Below are 15,237 nucleotides of genomic sequence, written 5' to 3' on the forward strand. Positions count from 1 at the left end.
GAACCCTCAGGGCATGAGAGGGGCTTGGAGGGATCTAGAGCAGGTCCTGCACCCCCTCTAGGGGGATTCCTGTTCACCACTGACTCTCCAGCATCCACAAGAGTCCTGGATGTAGTAGGTACTCAATAAGTTTTTGTGGCCCAAATGACTAAATGACCCCCAGTCCCCACAAAAGATAACCCAGTGGGCTTCCCCAGGTCTCTCCAATGAAGCGAGGGGTTTGTAACCATAAGGCAACTTTTACATGGATTCCCATGTTTCCTTACATGCTGATTCAGTGTAGGAAGTCCTCCCTCAGTTCCTCGGTGACGTTTCCTGAGATAATCAACTCCCATGGTCACTTTGGGTCACTGGTGGACATTATGGTATGCCACCTGACCCCCTCTTCAGGGCGGAGGCATTAATTCCCCAGCTGCTATGAGTGTTGGCTTCCGGCTGCTCACAGCAAGTCCCTTTCCTGGAATCGTCTACCGCCAATTCCCAAGGTTACAGTCCCTCCTTGGGGGCAGCTCCATCCAATGTGGGGAGACAAAGGGCAGGCTACTTGTCTTAATTCAGGGCCCAGCCCCAGAGCATGCCAGGGGACTTCCCAAAACCTTTGTGGTCACTACATCCCAGTTCATCGTCTCCCACTGCCCCCCAGACTCCCTCCCACCTATGGTTCCTAAGAGCACCCTCCCACCATTCCCCCCACCCCACCCCCGGCCCAGAAACCTCCTGTGGGCAGAATCTGTTTCCGGGAACCAGACATAAAACAGTCACCAAACAATCTCAATTCAGAGGTTTGAAAGTTGAATCCCACACAAAAGAAAATCCCTTAATTTGCTTTTATGAAATTAAATCTATCCCCCCCAAAAACGTGATAATTATGTGATGGGATAGAGGTATCAGCTAACACTACAGTGGTCATCGTATTGCAATATATAAATGTATCAAATCAACACGTTTGTACACCTTAAACTTACACAACGTATATGTCAAGTATATCTCATTTTTAAAAAGTTAAGTCTTTCCTGTTAGGATTTAATGCAGCTGCAAAACGTAGAACTCTGGAAAGGGGATGCTTGGCTTCTTTCTTCCCCTTCTATCTGTCCAGCTGGCAAGTGGTGGTTCCTAACCGGTAGTAGGTTGAATAACAGCCCCCGAAAGATATCAAGGCCCTAATCCCTGGAACCTGTGTTATCTCATATAGAAAGAGTCCTTGCAGTTGTGACTAAGATTGCAGATGTGACTAAGAATTTTTGAGCTAAGATTATCCTGGATTATCTGGGTGGGCCGTAAATGCCATCACAAGTGTCTTTATAAGAGAAGCAGAGGGAGTGACATACACAGAAGGAGAAGGCAACGACCACACAGGCAGAGACTGGAGCGATGCAGCCACCCGCCGAGGCATGCCGACAGCCACCGGAAACTGAAAGAGGCAAAGGATGGATTCTCCCCTAGGGCTCCGGAAGGGATCCGGCCTTGCGGACATCTTGATTTCAGCCCAGTGAAACTGGTTCTGGACTTCTGGCCTCTAGAACTCTGAGAGGATAAATTTCTGTTGTTTTAAGCCACCGAGCTTGTGGACATTTGTTAGAGCAGCTGCAGAAAACTAACGTGATTGCAGGAGAAGGGAGGGGAGATGGGTGTTAGGGAGGGAGGGAGGCAGCAGGAAAGTTCTTGCTCCTGGGCGCCATCACAAGATGCTCTACGGGGCTGGCGGGACTTAAACTGGTGCTTTCTCTCACTCGGGCTCCCCTGGCTCCTTTACTGATGCCCCGCATCCCCCATGAGCGGTTGGAGGAGGCTCGCTTGCACTGAGCGGATGCAAGGGCCGCTTTAGCCGTCAGCTCATCTCTCCAGCCTTCTGCAGCTCCAGGAATCTGGCAAGGGCTTCCGCTTTTGTCCACTGAGCTCATTCACTGCTCCAGGCTGCCCTATTGGTCAGGTCTGGGGACAACCTCACACCAGCTTCCCCTTGTGCACGGCCCCCTTCTGTCCACAAGAAACACTTGTGCATCTTCTGCCTCCGCAAATTCCAAGCGGGGTGGGGGTGGGGGGAGCTGATTCTCTTCAGAGAAAGAAGCACATGGTGACCGGGTTTATGGATCCCTTTCTCCTTAGTCTGTGTGAGGGCAGACACTCCGGATGACCATCTTTTTCCACCATCATGTTCTCCACGACCCACCTGAAAACAGCATCTCTGGGTGTTTTCTGAGCATCTCAGGCTCTATGGAGCCAAAATCTGGCCTCAATCATCAAGACCTCAAGTCACCAAGTTTTATTTTCTTCAGGGGAATCTTACGTCCTAATGTCAGGGCCATAAAAGAAAACATATGAAAAGGACACAGGGGGGACTAACAACCTCACTCCACAAAACCCATGGCTCCTATTCTGCGCCACGTCCAGCTAGACGGAGTGTGGCACAGCAGAAAACAAGAGGGACAAGACTCTGCTTTAGCTGGTGGAACGGAAATGACAAATGGGAGAGACAATGAGAATTTGCTGATGTCTGAAACGTTCGCGTGTTTGAAACGACAGTCAGTTCTCCTGTCCCTCTTGGGTTCTTGCATTCCATGTCTGTTGCCTTTTTTCCAAAGGACAATGTGACCAGGAATCAGGCTGCACCTTTGCCCTCAAACCTGATAAATATCGCTCTGTGGTATCCGAAGCCTGAGGCTGCCACGACTTCATCTCTGCTCCTCTTTCCTGCCGAGTGTCCCTGTGATCCAGTCAACTTTTTATAACTTTATTTTTTTAATCATGAAATACAGAGGAGTGCAGTTAACATACACACACATTAAAGCAAATAATCAAATGAGCATCTGTACACCTCAGGCAGTTCACCTGGCTGGCTGTTTGGAAACTGACTTCAGTGCAGCTCTGGGGATGTGCTGCACCCCTGGGGGGGCTCAGCCCTCCTCCTCCTCCCCGCTCAGTCTCCCTCAGAGGCTCCTTGGGAAGATTAGAATCAACTAGGCTCAGATCATAGAAAATTTTATAGACCCAATGTATGCCCGGGAAAGAAAGACATACGCAGGAATGTTGGCCTTCAATGTATCCCGGTCGAACCTTCAAGTTTGTAATATTCAATTCGACCATGACAGTGAGTGAATGAATAAATGAATGAACGCCAGGAGCATTAGCTTGACCTCACATACAAAGTGACTGTAAAATGTCATTGCAGGGGCTTCCCTGGTGGCGCAGTGGTTGAGAGTCCGCCTGCCGATGCAGGGGACGCGGGTTCGTGCCCCGGTCCGGGAGGATCCCACATGCCGCGGAGCGGCTGGGCCTGTGAGTCATGGCTGCTGAGCCTGCGCGTCCGGAGACTGTGCTCTGCAACGGGAGAGGCCACAGCAGTGAGAGGCCCACGTACCGCAAAAAAAAAAAAAGTCATTGCAGCTTCTCACAGCAGAAGTGCGTTTTCAATGCCATGATCATGTTGGGGTCCTCGGTGAGGATTTCAGGGGCTGGGGCACAGGGGAAGGAATCAAGCCACTGCCCAGAGGGTGATCCCCCACCCCTCCCCGGGAGCCAAAATGTCCCCAAGAGCTCTTGCTGTGCCTCACTGCAGGGGACCAGAGCCTCTGGCCAGGATCTTCCGGGGACGGGGGGACGGGGGCGCAGAATGGGCTCAGGGCACCATGCACCACCACTTGAAGGAGAAGGGCTGCCGGCGCACGTTGGTGCCGCAGTGCACATTCCCCTGCTGAACGTGGTAGGTGTAGAAGTCATCGATGAAGGTGCAGTGGAGGCCCAGAGGCTCCAGCAGGGACCGCACCTTCTCCTCCAGGCAACAGCGGCCGTTGATGATGGGCCCGAAGGGCTTGGGGATGCCCAGGTGCTTCCCCAGCACCAGCATGTTCACCTGCAAAGAAGCGGGAGCCCAGGTCAGGGGCAGCGGCGTGCAGCCTGCGGCACCATCTGAGCGCCCCCTTCCTCTTCTGACCTTTGGAAATAACAGCCCCACTTCACAGATGAGCAAACTGAGGCCCAGGCTGGTAACGTGAGCTACTTAAGGCCACCCAGCGAGTCTAGGACTTCTACTCAAATCTGTCGGACTCCGGGGTCCACATTCTTAACACTGCTCTCTCCTTCCCCACTGCCACCCTCTGGCAAACTCGATTACTCAAGGCCCAGCTCAAGGACCACCGCCTCCGTGAAGCTGCCGGTGAGTTAGTCATCCTCCTCTGTGTTTCCATAGCTCCCAGCACAGTGCCTGGCACAGAGTAGGCACTTAATAAATATCTGTTGATATGATCTGGTGAATAAGTGACTACCTATTTTGGGGGACCTTCCGTATGTTATACCTTATGTAAGTGACTGTGTTTCCTCCGTTATATTGGGAGGTGGCCTGGTGAGATGAAAGGATGAGGATTTTGGCTCCAGGCCAACATGGATTTGAATCCCAGCACTACTATTATATAGCTGTGTGGCCTTAGGCAAGTCACTTCGCCTCTCTGGGCCCCATCAGCAAAGAGAACCCAAACACATTTCCATTGCTGTGACAATTGGATAAGAACCTGTATGCAGAGTCTGTGCCAGCCCGTAGTAAGCACAGAGTCAGTCTCCAGGGCTTACGAGTCACCGAAGGGGCATCTCACCGCTCAGATGTAGCCCATGCCAAGTGCCTGGCACTCCTCATTTCTCCGCCTGTTCCATGCCCAGGCCCACGCCCCCACCGCCCATCACGGGGCTCCTGGGAGAGTCATGGCTCAGGCTCCAGCTCCCTCTGGAGCCGCGCACAGTGGAGGTACGAAGTCGGCCCTCAGCATAGCTGATTACTTCATCTGAGATGCCTCATCCCCCATCTGTCAGCATCAGCTTTCTTGCCTGGCTGGGCTAAACTGGAGAAAACATGAAATGCTTGGGGCCAATTTTATTCCAGGGTTTAAGAGAAGGGTGCCCCCTCCTGTCTCATTTTAGCCAAGGAAACTTTATTCTAAACAAAATCTTCTGCAGCACTTCAGTGCATGAAACAGACAAAATCTAAACCACTGCATTTGAGGTCCTACCTTGGAACCCCAGGGCCCTGGAGAACCCAGTTTGAAGACCACTGTGCCAGGGACTACAGGCTCTTCCCTGAACTGTAATCCTCAGCTGCAGCGGGAGAGGGGGCTGAAGGACCCCAGTAGAATTGGGCGAGGTTTCTGCCTGGCCTTTGGGTATTCTCGGAAGAGACACAGCAAGAGGGCAGAGGGACGGGAAATATATACCAGGTGACTTCAAGATGGTGCTGGGGTCAGTTAAAAGTTCTCGACAAAAGTGGATCTCCTTCAAGTTCACCCTTCAGACAGGTGAATCCCACTTAGCCCAGGCAGTGCCAGCCTAACCTCCTCAGAGAGGCCTTCCTGGACCAGTCTGAAAAGGTGCCCCACCTTTATTCCCTTCATGGTACTTAATTCGACCTGAGAGCATCTTGCTTGTTGCTTGTCTCCGCCCCCCGGAACCTGCCCCATTCCTACCTCACCTGCCACCGAAAGTCCACAGGGGGCAGTTCAGCCAGACCCCAGGCTCTGAATCCCAGCTCTGAATCCCACCTCTTGCCAGGGACCTGGTCTCCCTGGGCATCATCTGTAAAGTGGGGGCGATGATAGTCTTTGACCCCCAGGTGGTTGCCTAAAGCCTCTGTAAGGCGGATAAGGCCGTGCAAACCCCAACGGGTGAGGAGCCAACCAAGCCTCCTGGACCCAGTGCCCAGCTGGCCTCTCTGACTTAAGGCTACTCAGAAGGTCACTTCCTCACCATGTTTGGGAAAAAGGCTTCCACCTTGAGGGTCCCTTTGAAGCCTTTCTGGAGCTTGAAGAGCTGGGGGATGTCCACGATGTCCCCTTCCGTCACGCCCAGCTCCTGTTCCGGTCGATGCATTTCTGGGGGGGCGGGAGGAGGGGACGGCGGTGGGCGGGGCGGGGCTAGCACGGGGCGGGGCGCGGACTGCCGTGGGGGAGGGGCAGGTGGGGCTGAGGCCCGGCCAGGGGAAGGACCACGGACAGGTTCAGGAAGGCGGTGATGGGCACCTCCTTTTCCTCCCTCCTTCCCTCCCTCTGCTCAGTCCCTCTGCCTCTCTTTTCTGCTTCTGTGTCCCTGCCTTTCCAGTCACTCCAACGCTTGGCCTCTCTCCTGCCTCTGTCCCTCTGTTTCTGAGAGTTTCCCCCATCTTTCTCCAGCTCCAGCTTTGCCAATTCTCTCTCCTCCGTGCATCACCTTGTGTGTATTCCTGTAGTGGTGACCGAGGTCTCCTCTCTCTCTTTCTCTTTCTCACACACACATTGACCCAAATCCCAGGGCTGTTCATCACTGAGCCCGTGGAAGGCTCTGCCTTGGGCCTCTAACCACAGGGAAGGGGGCTGGAGGTGGGGGTGGGAGTGTCGGGTCTGCCCGGGCTATGGCATCTCCTGGGCAGCCAGGCTAGTACCTCCACATATGAATTATGTTCTCTCAGTTTCTCGTTTGACAGAATGTCCTTTATTTTCTGCTGGCTTTTGTCTGTCATGGAGAAAAAGAAAAGAAAAAAAGCAGATGAATTCAGAGGTCCATTTTGCTCTTCCCAGCAGGTCCAGTCGGGGCTCAGTTTTCCCATCTATAAAATGGGGGCAGCAATGATTCCTAAAATATAGGTTTATTATGAGCATCTGGGAGGCAGATGACTTTAATAAAATAATCTATCAGGGTAAGTTCTCATTAAGAGTTTTAACTTCGCTCCCTTAAATTCTCTTATCTCCAAAGGGATCCCGTTTCTGGAGGGGCAAACAGAGGTCTGAGCATTGCCTGATGCTACAGGACATATACAGATATTAGGTGAAAACTCTCAGCATGGTGACTTCAACCTCTGACTCTGACCAGTGTCTGTGGATTTCACTGAAAAAAATATTTCGTTCTGTGCTCCACCCAGACTGAACTATTTTCAGGTCCTCAAACACACCTTGCGTTCTCCTGCCTCTGTGCCTTTGCTGTCCCTTCTGTCTGGAATATCTCTCTTCCTTCCATCCCACTGCCCCATTTGCCTGGCCAACCCCTGCTCATCTCTCACGCTCATGCTTGATCTTCGCCTCCTCCAGGAAGCCTTCCTTGAGCTCCTCTCAGACACCCCTCCATGCCCCTGTGTTTAGTTGTTTCCTTGGCTCACTTTGCCCTGGACTCTGGGTCCTGAGGGCAGGGAGCTATTCTGCCCTGTTCATACACATCCCCAGCACCGAGCATAAAGCCTGGTGCTCAGTGGCTACTCAGGTGTCTGTTGCCTGAATGATTCCGCCTGGCAGTAGGGGCCATGTGAAGGCAGAGGAAGTTTCCCAGGTAAAAGAACAGGCACAGCCGTCTTACTCTTGACCCCTTGGAACAGCAGAGCCTCCCCATGGCCTTCCTTCATCCGCTCCTGGAACAGTTTGTAGCAGGACCTGGGGCTGGCCAGGAGCAGCCAGAAGCCCTGGAGGCAGAAACCCTGGGGTCAGAGGCCAGCTTTGCCCCTGGGTCTCCTAAGGAGGAAGGTTCTGCTGAGGGTACGGGGAGTGTGGGTTTGGACCTGGGCAGACCGCCTCTGACATGCCCCCTCCTGGGGGTGAGGGAAAAACAGAGTCAGGAAGGTAAGGTCAGTCACCCCCAGGCAGAGGCAGAGCTGTGTTTGGAAACCCAAGAAGAAGACATGTGGCTTCCTCCAGGGAGCCCCCCGGACTGCACCTTCTTGTGCACTGGAACGAAGCTCAGGAACTCATCCACGTGGCCCACAGCCAGCCAGTCGGAGTAGAGTTTCACAGGGGCCTGCACCTGCTGGGCACTGAGGAAATCCTGCAGGTCCTTGTGCGTCTCCTGGCTTTCCTTGCTGCCAACGCGGGGTTAAAGGAGTGTCATGGGGAGATGGGGGTGGGGGAGCCAACAAAGGTGGGGATTAACAAGGAAGTCTCTTCGGGACTGGGACTTGGCGAAGGGGTCAAGGTTCTCCTTCAGGGAAGGGATTCAAGACCCTGGGATACCTTTTTTTTTTTTTTATTACATCTCCATCTTCATGAGAAGACTGGGCAGGTGACACACCTCTCATCCCCGTATTAGTTTCCAGCTGCTGCTGTAACCCAATTCGTGTCTTCGAACAACACACGTGTATCTCTTACGGTTCTGAGGTCAGAAGTCTGGAGTCAGTTTCGCTAGGCTAAAATCAAGGGCTGGCATGTTGGTTCCCTTTGGAGGCTCCGGCAGAGAATCCATCTTCTTTCCTTTTTCAGCTTCTAGTGGCCACGTTGGCTGGTCGCCTCTTCTTCCATCTCTTCAATGCCCGTCACTCCAACCTCTGTTGCTGTCATCACATGCATTTTCCCACCGCAACCCACCTTCCTCCCTCTCACAAGGAGCGCTGTGATTACATAGAGCCCACCCAGATCCTGAGAATCCCCATCTCAAAATCCCTAACTTAATCACATCTGCAAAGCCCCTGTTGCCATGTAAGACAGCATCTGCTTCTGGGGATTAGGCCACATTTGAGGAGCCATCATTCGGTCTACGTACTGCACCTATAACTCGGCTTCCTACAAGTCGACGGTCTGTACCCTGGGGCTTCATGGGGGCCACAGACTCCCTGAAAACAGATTCCAAATAGTGAGCTTGGGTGCATTTTTCTGGGAAGATGACTAGTCTCAAGGTGGTCTGTGATAGCATAAGTCTAAAAACCATCATTTCCAAATCGTCCCTTTCTCTCTAAAACCCATGCCAACCTGACTTCCTCCCCGGCTGGGCCGTCAACACTGCTCCCTCGAGGTCTTCGTGGTCACACAGCTAAACCCAAGGGCAGTGCCCAGGCTTCCGTGTCCATTAGCAGCATCCGAGTCAGCTGGTCACCCCCATGTCCCTCCCCCACTTCCTGCACTTCGCTTCGGCCATTGCCCCCTCTCAGCCTCCTGTGCACTGGGGGCCCCGGACCTGGTCCTTGATTCACTCCCTCCTTTGACGATCTCACCCAGTCTCATGAAATACCGTCCACGTGCTGACCATGCCCACGTTTATACCTCAGTCTGTATTTCCCTCCCAAACGCCGTACATGTGGTACAATGTCTGACTTGGATGTTGACTAAATATCTCACATTTGCCCCAAGCAGAACTGCTGATCCCCACTTCCCAGCTCCTTGTTCCCTGTTCCTCCCTCAGTCCTCCCATCTCAAGGGATGACACCTGCCACTCACAAGGGTCAAAACCTGAAGTCATCTAGGCTTGTCTCTCCCTCACAGCATCAGGAAATCCCATTGGCTCTGTCCTCAAAACATGTCCCAAACCTGGCTGTTTCTCACCCCCTCCCCTGCTCCCCTGGTCTGCAACCCCATCATCTTTCCAGTTACAGCACCAGCGTCATCCCCACTCTCCCTGCTCCCACCCTTGCCCCGCTGCCGTCCATTCTCAGTGGGCAGCCAGAGGTTCTCTTTAATAATGTCAATCAGATCATAATCATCCTCTGTTCAAGACTCTGCAATGATTCCCCAGTTTCTCAGGTTCTAAACAAATGGCTTGACGATGGCCAAGGAGCTCGCAGGGTCCGTCTCCCCGCCACACCTCAGCGCCGTCACCTCTCTGCCTCTCCTACCGCTTTGCCTCTTGCTCGCTCAGCTCCACCCCTTCAGGCCTCCTCGCTATTCTGTGAACATGCCAGGCATGCCCTGCCTCAGGGCCTTTGCACTGGCTGTTCCACCGCCCAGAACGCTCTTCACCACGATATCTACAGAGTCAACTTCTTCACCTCTTTCCTGTTTTTGCTCCAGTGTCAGCTTCTCAAAGAGGCCTCCCCTGACCATTTTATTTAAAATTGCAATCCAGTCCCTCCACCACTCTGGCACCTGTGAGCCCCTTGATTCTGCTCTTTCTTTTTCTGTAGTACTTGATTTCCCCTCCCAACATATAATGTAATGTATTTATTCATTAAACATATTGTTCCTTGTCAATCTCTCTGGGCTAGAATGTCAGCTCCATGAGGGCAGGGGCCTTGGCATTGCTCACCAATAGATTCCAAGTGCCTAGAACAGGGCTGGGCACAGAGTATGTGCTCAAAGAACATTTGATGAATGAATAGCAAATTCATCCAAGTCACTGCCCTGGCTGTTGCCATGAGAAGAAAGCTACCTAGGCTGCAGGCTTGGATTTCTGCAGGCGAATGAAGGGGTATCCATGGTCTGGAGAAGGGCCCCCCGACCCAGAGCAAGATGTGCAGGAGATGCTCACATGTGCTACTCGCTACAGATTCCAGCACAGGCTTAGAATGTGTCCAAGTTCTCCTCCAGTCTTTCTGGTTCATCAGAGATGAAAGTCCCAGAGCGGGTGATGCAAATCCATCCTTAACACCCGCTAACCTCCCATCTTAACAAGCGGAGGGTGAAACCTGGTTCGGAGTTTCTGCAGTCATTTGTGTGGAGCTGGATTTAATAGCATTCTTTTGTTTTCATTCTGTTTAACTTCAAGGTTCAATGCTTCTACTTATGGCAAGTGCTACTGGTGTTCCACTGACCGGTTTAAAAGGTACTGATGTTGTCTTGTGGGAGAACACCCACCACGTGTAAGCCGCATGCTTACAGTGCCTGGTGTACAGTGATGGGCACTACGGCCCAGGCGTGCCCTTGTGGTGCTTCCAGTCTAGCGGGGAGACAGAGGATGGAAAGTAAACAGTCCGATGATTTATAACAGAAGGAACCAGCAGTGCTACAGTGGAGAATGCCAGGGGCGTGGATGTGTCCTTCAGTACCAGGATGGCCTCACTAAGGAGGGCATTGAAGCTGAGACCTGAAGGTGGAGAAGCAGCCAGACATGTGAACCGGGAAGCTAACTGGGAAGCGGGAACAGCATATGAAAAGGCCCTGGGGCAAGCACAAGTTGGGTACATTTGAAGAACAGGAAGGAGGCCAGTGGGGCTGGAGCCAGGTGAGGGACAGGGAAAGTGGCCCATGACGGGGTTGGAGAAGCAGATGGGGCCGTTGCCTGGCGAGGAGTTTGACTTTCTTTTTATAACATCTTTATTGGAGTGTAATTGCTTTACAATAGTGTGTTAGTTTCTGCTTTATAACAAAGTGAACCAGCTATACATATACATATATCCCCAAATCTCCTCCCTCTTGCGTCTCCCTCCCTCCCACCCTCCCTATCCCACCCATCCAGGTGGTCACAGAGCACTGAGCTGATCTCCCTGTGCTATGCGGCTGCTTCCCACTAGCTATCTATTTTACGTTTGGTAGTGTATATATGTCCACGCCACTCTCTCACTTCGTCCCAGCTTACCCTTTTCCCTCCCCATATCCTCAAGTCCATTCTCTATGTCTGCGTCTTTATTCCTGTCCTGCCCTTAGGTTCTTCAGAACCTTTTTTTTTTGTTTTTTAGATTCCATATATATGTGTTAGCATACGGTATTTGTTTTTCTCTTTCTGACTTACTTCACTCTGTATGACAGACTCTAGGTCCATCCACCTCACTACAGATAACTCAATTTTGTTTCTCTTTACGGCTGAGTAATATTCCATTGTATATATGTGCCACATCTGCTTTATCCATTCATCTGTCGATGGACACTTAGGTTGCTTCCATGTCCTGGCTATTGTAAATAGAGCTGCAATGAACATTGTGGTACATGACTCTTTTTGAATTATGGTTTTCTCAGGGTATGTGCCCAGTAGTGGGATTGCTGGGGTATACGGTAGTTCTAGTTGTAGTTTTTTAAGGAACCTCCATACTGTTCTCCACAGTGGCTGTATCAATTTACATTCCCACCAGCAGTGCAAGAGGGTTCCCTTTTCGAGGAGTTTGACTTTGATCCCAATTCTTTTCCTGAGTGATTTGAATACCCCAGACGAGAATGGCTAAGAGACCGTCGCAGCTCCCCTCTTCCGAGGCTGTCTGTGGGTTGGGTGAGGACACCTGTGCTGCGGTGTCTGTCTGTCTGCCTGGCACCTGGCTTGTGACATCAGAGAGCCTAGCCTTCCTCACTCTTGGAGACATGGCCATGGAACACAATAGGACTGAAATCAGCGAGAAGGGCCAAAGTCTCAGCACAGCTGGCAAATTCATCCTGCTGCTCCTGAAACAGGATTAACCTGATTCTGTGGCAGAGAGACACCAGTGACCCCAACTAAATCCCCTCATTGTCACCACTCAGCACAGGAGAACCAGCGAGTTAAACTCAAGTTTCTTTTCAAAGCCTCCTGTGTGGGCAAGGCTGCTTCCTTTCCCCTTGGGGCACAGGGTGCTCCTTGGAAAGCCATTCAGCACAGCAAACCTTGCACCCCGCACTCTTTCCTTTGTTTTCCCTGGTGCCTGAGGTTAGGGGGCTGTCCAGGCTCAGATCGCAGGCCTGGGGTCTTACTGAGAAAGCAGGGAGCAGGGTGTTCATGGCCCAGTTTGAATTCTAGCTTCACTCTCTTTTTGTGTGACTTCAGGAAAGCTGCTTCACCTCTCTGAGCCTCAGTTTCTTCATCTATAAAATGGGTCTAGGGCTTCCCTGGTGGTGCAGTGATTGAGAGTCTGCCTGCCGATGCAGGGGACACGGGTTCGTGCCCCGTTCCGGGAAGATCCCACATGCCGCGGAGCAGCTGGGCCTGTGATCCATGGCTGCTGAGCCTGCGCGTCCGGAGCCTGTGCTCCGCAACGGGAGAAGCCACAACAGTGAGAGGCCCGCGTACAGCAAAAAAAAAAAAAAAAAAAAATGGGTCTAGTGATAGCATCTACCTTAGAGGTTGTTAGATTAAATGAGTCCGCTCATGTAAGAATTTAGCCCTTTGAATGCCACAGAACGCGTGCTCAATAAATGTAACCATTATTATTACTATTATTATTATTGTTCTTTGCTGAGTTTGCCCGAAACTGCCAGGTTAGTCAAGCATGACTCACTAATATGTCACCCTCGCCCCACCCCCCAAACACACGTAGAGACCTTGGCTGACAAAGTCACACCGAGGAAGTGACCACTCTGATCCTGAACACCCCCATGTCCCAGAGGGAGCCCCCCAAAGACCAGCCTCCCACCCAAAAGACAGAGCCTCCAGCTGGACATTGGGGAAGGTTCTGGTCCTGGCCCTACCCTCACCTTCCAGCAAGAGCATCTTTTTTTTTTTTTTTTGGCCGCATTGCACAGTATGTGGGATCTTAGCTCTCCGACCAGGGATCGAATCCGTGCCCCCTGCAGTGGGAGCGTGAAGTCTAATCCACTGGACCGCCAGGGAAGTCCCAAGAGCATCTATGGAGAGGACTTATGTCCTCGGCAGGGTTTTCCTGAGGACAAAATGAGCTCATGGCCAGAAAGGGCTTTGGGAAGGGAAGAGCCAGATCTCATCACATCACCAAAATGCCCCGCAGCCACCTGTGTGGTGGCTGCTTGGGCAGGACGCCCCGGCCACCTGTGTGGTGGCTGCTTGGGCAGGACGCACACCTGCAGGATGCTCAGCAGCAGGTGGGGGTGGGAGACAGAAAAGGAGGAAGGAGGCCTCAAGGCAAGGGTTTCAGCGCTGGTGCCCATCCCCGCCTAGTAGGTACCAGCATGCATTTGATGGGGAAATCCTTCAGGCCTCTGTTCCTTGGGGAGGCAAAGACCACGGGCAGCGTTTTGTGTGGGGCTTGGATGTAGCCGATCTCCATCTCATCCTGTGAAGAGAGAGTGCAGGGGAGGCTGTTACGTGCGCTGCCTGGGTCTCACCCCCCAGCGCAGGGATGGGGGTGTGGAACCATCCACACGCTCCCCCTTGCCGTCAAGGGCAAACGCACATGGGACATTCAACTCCAGAGGAGGGGCTCCGGGAAAGCAGAGCTTACTGTCCTGTATTTGAACCAACGTGTAGTGGAATCAATGGCGTGCCCTTCACTCTCGCTCCTGGTAAGTGCCCGGCCAGATGCCAGGGACCCATGGTGTATGAGCCTGTCCTCAAGGGGGGATCCAGGAGCTGGGCACTCACCACCCGGTGCTAGGAGGTGATGGGAGGGAGGTGAGGGGTCTTCGGGAACACGGAGGAGGGACTCCTGATTCAGTTGGGACGGGTCAGAGGAGAGTTCTTAAAAAGAACCTACTTTATAGCACAGGGAACTCTACTCAATGCTCTGTGTTGACCTAAAAGGGAAGGGAATCTAAGAAAGAGAAGACATATGTATATGTGTAACTGATTCACTGGGAACAACATTGTAAAGCAACAATACTCCAGTCAAAATTAATTTTAAAAAAAGAGAAAGAGGGCTTTCCTGGTGGCGCAGTGGTTGAGAGTCCGCCTGCCGATGCAGGGGACACGGGTTCGTACCCCGGTGTGGGAAGATCCCATGTGCCGCGGAGCGGCTGGGCCCGTGAGCCATGGCCGCTGAGCCTGTGTGTCCGGAGCCTGTGCTCCGCAACGGGAGAGGCCACAACAGTGAGAGGCCCCCGTACCACAAAAAAAAAAAAAAGAGAGAAAGAGCATTGCTGAGCTGAGGCTGGAGGGCAGCAGTAGCTCCGCCCCAAAGGAGGGCAGGTGAGGCCCCGGCCGAGCCCATGGGGCAGAGACGGGGAGGGTGCAGAAATGAATCGGGTACACATCCTGCCTGTAGCAGGCAGGCATGATCTTGGACACATCACTATTAGCTGAACCATCCGAAACTGCCATTCTTGGAGGTAAAAAATGGTGGCATATCAGCCATTTCTTCTGGTTCAACCTGATTTAACACAGATGGAAGGATGAGAAAGGAAGAGAGGGTATTATTTGGAGGTTTAGAAGAAAGAGGAATGAATTCCCACTGGAAGGATTGAGGACATTTACGGAGGGGATTCGAGCTGGGATTGGACGGGACTGATTTGGACGTGGGGGTGGGAATGGGGAGGGCGGCTGGAGAGAAGGAACAGGGCTATGGGATGGGGTGGGAGCAGGGTGGGCAGCATGGAAGGAGAGGCACGGAGGCTCAGTCAGCCCGCCAACTGCCCACTAGCACCACCCAATGCCAGGTTCTCGGTGCTGAGCTGAATGAGACTCCCTCTCTGCCCTCAGGGGGCTCATGGCACAACGGGGTGGAGGGGGAGCTTGGCACAGAGACGGAATGGTGATCCAGTGTGGCCGGTGTGGGACAGCCAGATTGAGAGGCAAGCTGAGAAGGAGGAGATGGGAGCCATGGAAAGTGCTGGAGCAGGGGTGTGGCCTGGCCTGGTGGCCGAGCCCGGGAAGGCTGGCTTGGAGGGAGGCTGCTAGGGGGAATGGTTGAGCTCCAGCCCCCTGAGCTTTGCAGCATTTCCTCAATTTCCTGAAGTTGTCTGAGAGTTTTCAAGCAGGAAGGTGGTCATCTTGGTGACCACG

The 15,237-nt window shown here is 52.7% G+C and overlaps 1 protein-coding gene across 1 annotated transcript in view; it reads right to left on the minus strand.

Annotated features, from left to right (window-relative positions):
* Positions 1 to 3,574: 3,574 nt before the first annotated feature.
* PADI4 (peptidyl arginine deiminase 4) overlaps positions 3,575 to 15,237 on the minus strand; it is a gene marked incomplete at its 5' end in the record, with an annotated part of 31,316 nt that continues 19,653 nt past the window's right edge. The window contains 9 exon segments of the mRNA XM_082860002.1: positions 3,575 to 3,850; positions 5,728 to 5,834; positions 5,837 to 5,852; positions 6,398 to 6,468; positions 7,303 to 7,405; positions 7,657 to 7,798; positions 10,551 to 10,728; positions 11,924 to 12,014; positions 13,466 to 13,573. Of these exon segments, the coding sequence (XP_082716128.1) occupies positions 3,617 to 3,850; positions 5,728 to 5,834; positions 5,837 to 5,852; positions 6,398 to 6,468; positions 7,303 to 7,405; positions 7,657 to 7,798; positions 10,551 to 10,728; positions 11,924 to 12,014; positions 13,466 to 13,573 (1,050 nt within the window). The 3' untranslated portion in view covers positions 3,575 to 3,616.

The sequence above is a fragment of the Leucopleurus acutus genome (genome assembly GCF_964270905.1).
Source record: "Leucopleurus acutus genome assembly, chromosome: 2".
NCBI classification, from domain to species: domain Eukaryota; kingdom Metazoa; phylum Chordata; class Mammalia; order Artiodactyla; family Delphinidae; genus Leucopleurus; species Leucopleurus acutus.